The 5,049-nt window shown below is 41.2% G+C and overlaps 1 protein-coding gene across 1 annotated transcript; it reads left to right on the top strand.

Annotated features, from left to right (window-relative positions):
• The first annotated feature begins 1,415 nt into the window (after positions 1 to 1,415).
• Positions 1,416 to 4,826, top strand: map10 (microtubule associated protein 10). The gene has a single exon (XM_028820274.2). The coding sequence runs from the start codon at positions 1,563 to 1,565 to the stop codon at positions 4,359 to 4,361; it is 2,799 nt and encodes a 932-aa protein (XP_028676107.2). The 5' UTR covers positions 1,416 to 1,562; the 3' UTR covers positions 4,362 to 4,826.
• The last annotated feature ends 223 nt before the right edge of the window (positions 4,827 to 5,049 follow it).

Here is a 5,049-nt window from a genome sequence, read left to right as displayed (position 1 = left end):
CCAGTTGCAAAATATGCAAACCAAAGTGACATCTCTCAAGGTGAATTTGAAGCAGTGAAGTAACCCGAGAATGTTGATCGATTTGGCGACCTGCAAGGATGGATTTCATTATCATACTCGTTGAGCATCAACATATTTGCATTAGTTGTATCCAAAAAGAAGATAATACTACTACTAATAATAATAATAAACCTTTGAGGGATAAAGCACCCTTTGTTGGAGATTTATCTTAGTAACTTGGTGCATCCGCGTTTGGGAAAGCACGTCCCCCTTAAATTCCACCTACAGATAAATGAATGTTCATCTGTACTGTATTTTTCTATTTATTATTACGCGATCTAAATATTTCCGTGCATCGCTTATCTTTTTCTGTGGCATTAAGTTAAATACATTTGATTCAATATCACGCTATTCAGCCCGAACATAAAAAAATATGGTTTCCAAATTTTTAAATGATATAGTTGTGCTTTTTCGAGTCGTTAAAGGTCGGTTTGATGCTCGCGGTGTTATGAAGATATCTGTGTCCCTTCGGATTCAGTGTCCCTTTTGATTCGGTGCCCGGAGCGCGCGCCCCTTTGGGTAGACAGTGCGGATTTTAAGGAGCGCACTCCCATTGGTGTAAAAAGCGTGCACACTTTCACCTTTATCAGTATCATTGGAGTTCGACGACCGGGTTTTCCTCGGTCCCGAGCTCGACTCTCTTAACCCCCACAGATGACGGCGCCCCAGGCGGTCGCCTATGCCGCTTAATGGATTGACTGGCTCTGCTTGAAGCCGCTCACACGGCGGTGTAGGTAGGCAATTTTGTTCTCCTTCTCAGACTCGCAGAAGCCCACTGCAACTGCATATTTATTCTTGGTCCTAAGCTTGTCCGTAGCTCAGGGGCGCATTGTAACAGCACCAAACTCGAAATATAGTCTTGTTGCAACAATACATAATAAGACCAGATCAGTCATACTGAGCTCATGCCACACTACAAATTATTCACAGACTTTGGACGCCTTTAACCAAAGTTATTAAGATAATAGCAATTATTGAAACCTTGACTAAGTCCAGTTATCTCAAGATTTATTTAACTATGCCATAATATACAAAATAAGCAGGAAATCCTGTTTATCATTATCATCCATCCATCCATCCATCCATCCATCCATCCATTTTCTAACCCCGAACGGACGCTGAGAAGCTGGAGCCTATCCCAACAAAAAAAGGACATATCATAACTGCTAAAAAACACATTGTTTCCTTAACGATAACAAAAGAAAAGTTAATAATGTACACTGTTCTAAAATGCGTGGTGTAAGAGTTTTTCTGAAGCAGCATCTAAATAATGTCACGTTTAAATCGCACGTGTATAAATTGAATCGAAACTACATTTCCCAGTTGACTGTGCGTTTTCCCAGTGGGCAATGCGTGATCATTGCCTCATAATCACGCGACGTTTCGTATCCTAGGTGCGAGCTAGACGCTTCGACAGAAGCTTGCGGTTTGTTCGTTATTGTCGCACTGGAATATGTAAGGGCTATAAAGAGTGAGTTTTAACTTTGCCCTTGTAAAAGTGCATGAGATTTTTTAAAATAAGCGACTCGGATATGGCAAAGGGCGGCTTTCCCGAAACGTTGTTTTCCTTGGAGGTGGTGGTGGATTATGTTCAGATCGATGTAAACACTGGAGCAGAGCCGTTAGTGCCTGCAGTGGCCATACGCTTGCTGGATTTCCCAACATTGCTGATTTATCGGACTGATGAGGGGAAGCAAGATAACTCCTCTGACGATGATTTGGACTTTGAAAAAGAAAATGTGGGAATATTAAATGGACACCGTACACTGCAGACGTGTGGCAAGTATTCTTTCAAGAGAGGCAAATCTTGCTTGATTAAAATGAGTCTGAATGCATTGCATGTTCATTTGACTAACACACCGCTCTATGTGATGATACTGGACCTCAGAAGAGATGTACCCAAACTTGTTGGAAGTTTTTTTGTTTCTTTGAGTAAAGCCATTGACCAAATAAAGCAAGAGGTTGCACGGCGGGGCATCTCCATGCCATCTTGCCAGAGTGAAAGGAACATTCATATTATCAATAATTTAATGGGCGAGCGAGTGGGTCACATTTCCATGGGTTACAAAATACTGAGCCTGGGAGCCAGCCTGATCCCGCATATTCCAGAAAATAGATTACTGAAATCTGGCTCAGGTGAACCAGAGGTTCATATTATTGAGCAAGAAAAAATTACCACAATACCTCTAGAAAAAGAAAAGAAAAACAAAGAAGACCCTCCAGAGCCCGAGAAGTCTAGTTATTCAGAATTACAGAGTAAGGAAGACAATGGCTCACCGGTGCTTCTTCAGTGGATTGACATTGAGGGCAAACAAACTGAGGTTGTTGTTTCTGAGCAAAGTAAAGATATGAACCAGATAACAACTACTGGGACACAAACTGCAACTCGGAAGACAAAGAAAAACAGGAATACTCAATTGCCAGAAAGAAGTGAGTTTGATTTTGCTGCTGATTTTTCAGACTTTTGCCCTCCACCACTTTTCTTTTGTCAGTCAGCCATTGACCGAGCACTAAATGATCCTGAGCCCCCATACACTGAAAATGATCCGGAGGCTATGAGAGTAGAGGAACTTTGCTCAGAGTCTGATGAAGATGAAGAGCAACTGGATACAGAAGAAGAACAGAGTGCACGTTTAGAGAAAAAGCAAGTCAAAAAATCTGATTTAAAGAATCAAGACAGGGCTACAGGGGGTCCCCATGTGCATGTGCCACACATGACCACAGCTCTGGGTGAGGCTTTGAGACAGTTGCCTCTGCTGAATGCCCTTCTGGTTGAAATTTCTATGTTGTCTCATCAGCCTCAACAACTGCCTCTATCAATACATCCTGGCCTGGCAGGCTTATACAGAACTATGGAACAGCATTCCAAGGAAAGTGCAAATGAGGCAAAACCAGACTCCGCGACAAATGCAGCTGAAATCACACAGAAGCTGACTCGTCAGAATAAGACCATTACAAAACTCAAGTCAGTCCAGTCCTCAGCAAAACAAACAATTTCTGCTCATGGTAACCAACAAAAAGACAAGATGAAACAGCAAAGGAAACTTGCCAAACCCCAAGAAAACTCAAGTAAACCATCTTCTCCTCCCAAACGAAAACTGCTGTATGGGCTGACAAATACTTTACGTTTGCGGATCCAGCAAACCAATCCAGATATGCTACTGCAACATGAACGAAGGGAGATGTACAGGAAAAAGCAGATGGAGCTTATGAAGGCAAAGAATTCCAAGTTTTCTAAAGGCAGAGGGGTCAAGTTGTCAAAGCGAGTTCATGGAATGAGTGACATATTGTTTAGAGGCAATCATTTTGATGAGAACATACAAACGATGATTAACAGTTTAGATATGGACTCTCCACGGTCAATCAACAAAGAGCACCAGGGATTTAAGGATGTGGGAGTAGGAGCAGATGCAGTGAATACACATCAAGTACAAAATCAAGGAAAAATACAGGCAAATTCTCCAACGCCACCTCAGAGCATTTCAGAGCAGGGCAATGGTAGAAATGTTCAGGTGTCTGTCCCTAGAGTGAACCCGGAGTCAGACCACAGCTTCCATGATGCAGAGAGTGAGGATTGCAATTTCCCTTTGACTGGAATCACCAATCCAGGTTTTCAAAGTATGAGCCTAGAAGATGATCCTCAAAACCCAAACAACAGTGGACTGTTTAGCTCAGAACCTAGATATTCAGATGATTTCATTGACAGTCCAGATCCAGTTGGATATTCAGACGATTTCACCAGTCCGGAACCCAATGGCAGATACTCTACTAATTTTGATAGCAGCCATGAGCCAGTAAGGGATAGTCCAGCATCCCCACGTTCAGATAGTACTTCTGATAGCAGTAATGGACATTATTCAGTTAGGAATCGTAAACCTAAAGCTCCAAGCCCAATACATTTTGACGAATCAGACCAGTCCTTGAAAGGCACATTTGTAATTGTGAACAATAGAAACAAACCCGCCTCGGGGTCATCATCAAATGGGAACAGTAGTCCGTCTTCTTTGACAGATACCCATCCGAAACCTTATAGTGGTGGAAGCCTTGAGAAGGCTATGGTTCCTAAGATAAAAGAAGTCAGTAAAACAAATTTCAGTTTTGCGGAGGGCCCTGTGTTTTCTGGTAAAAAGAATCGCACAGTCATTTCCAAAGAAGTGGGCTCTTCGGTTGAAAAGGCCAGTCACCATTTCACTGACTCAGAGGACGAGGAGCGAGATGAACTGACCTCATTAGGATTCAGTAACCAGTACCATCACATTTCAGAATTAGTTGGAAGCAAGCTTCCTGGATACACATTATGAACCTTGAAACAAAAACAATTGATTTCCTTTTTCCTCCATTGTGTTTTAATAAAAAAGTAAACTAGAGTGAAATACTGGTTGATTTTGGGACTTGCAATGAATTAACCAGTATTTTGTAAAAAAAAAAAAAGTTTGAAAATTTTTTGTAGTTGAACTGTAATGAGGTAATCTTATCTGCATTGTCATTTGTAGCTTGGGCGTGTGAGGACTACATCCCTAATTTAAAAGCAATTTCATCGTGTGGTATTTGGAAGTGGTTGCCAAATCACATAACCAAGACAGGTAATCTGGTTGGATAATAAATTGAGTTTTAAGATACTGGAATTGATTTACTGTATATAACAACATTTTGGGTCATCTATTTATGTAAGTGTGTACTCGAGTGGCCTCACTGTAGTTGTAGCTTGAATGCTTTCTGCATATCTGCCCCCCTTTCACTGTCTCGAACAAGGGGCTCAAGCTCTGTGATAACTGCAAAAATAAAATGGATTTAAACAAAAACTTCAAAGATGTAAATATCTCTATTTCCTATGTATGCACATGAAATAACAAATAAGTCTGCATTTAAAAACACCATTTAAATTTTGTTACACATGCATTACAATATACAGTGGTGTTTGGAATCATGTCATGTCATTTTCTAACCTGCTTATTCCAAACCAGGGGCTGCAGGGATGGTGAGTGGGGG

The sequence above is a fragment of the Erpetoichthys calabaricus genome, chromosome 15 (assembly GCF_900747795.2).
Source record: "Erpetoichthys calabaricus chromosome 15, fErpCal1.3, whole genome shotgun sequence".
Taxonomy (NCBI): Eukaryota; Metazoa; Chordata; class Cladistia; order Polypteriformes; family Polypteridae; genus Erpetoichthys; species Erpetoichthys calabaricus.
The sequence above is the reverse complement of the archived record's forward strand: the minus strand, read 5'-3'. Positions and strand labels throughout refer to the sequence as shown.

Excerpts from the sequence above, each read along its gene's own strand:
- map10 (XM_028820274.2), top strand. The coding sequence starts at position 1,563 with ATGAGATTTTTTAAAATAAGCGACTCGGATATGGCAAAGGGCGGCTTT.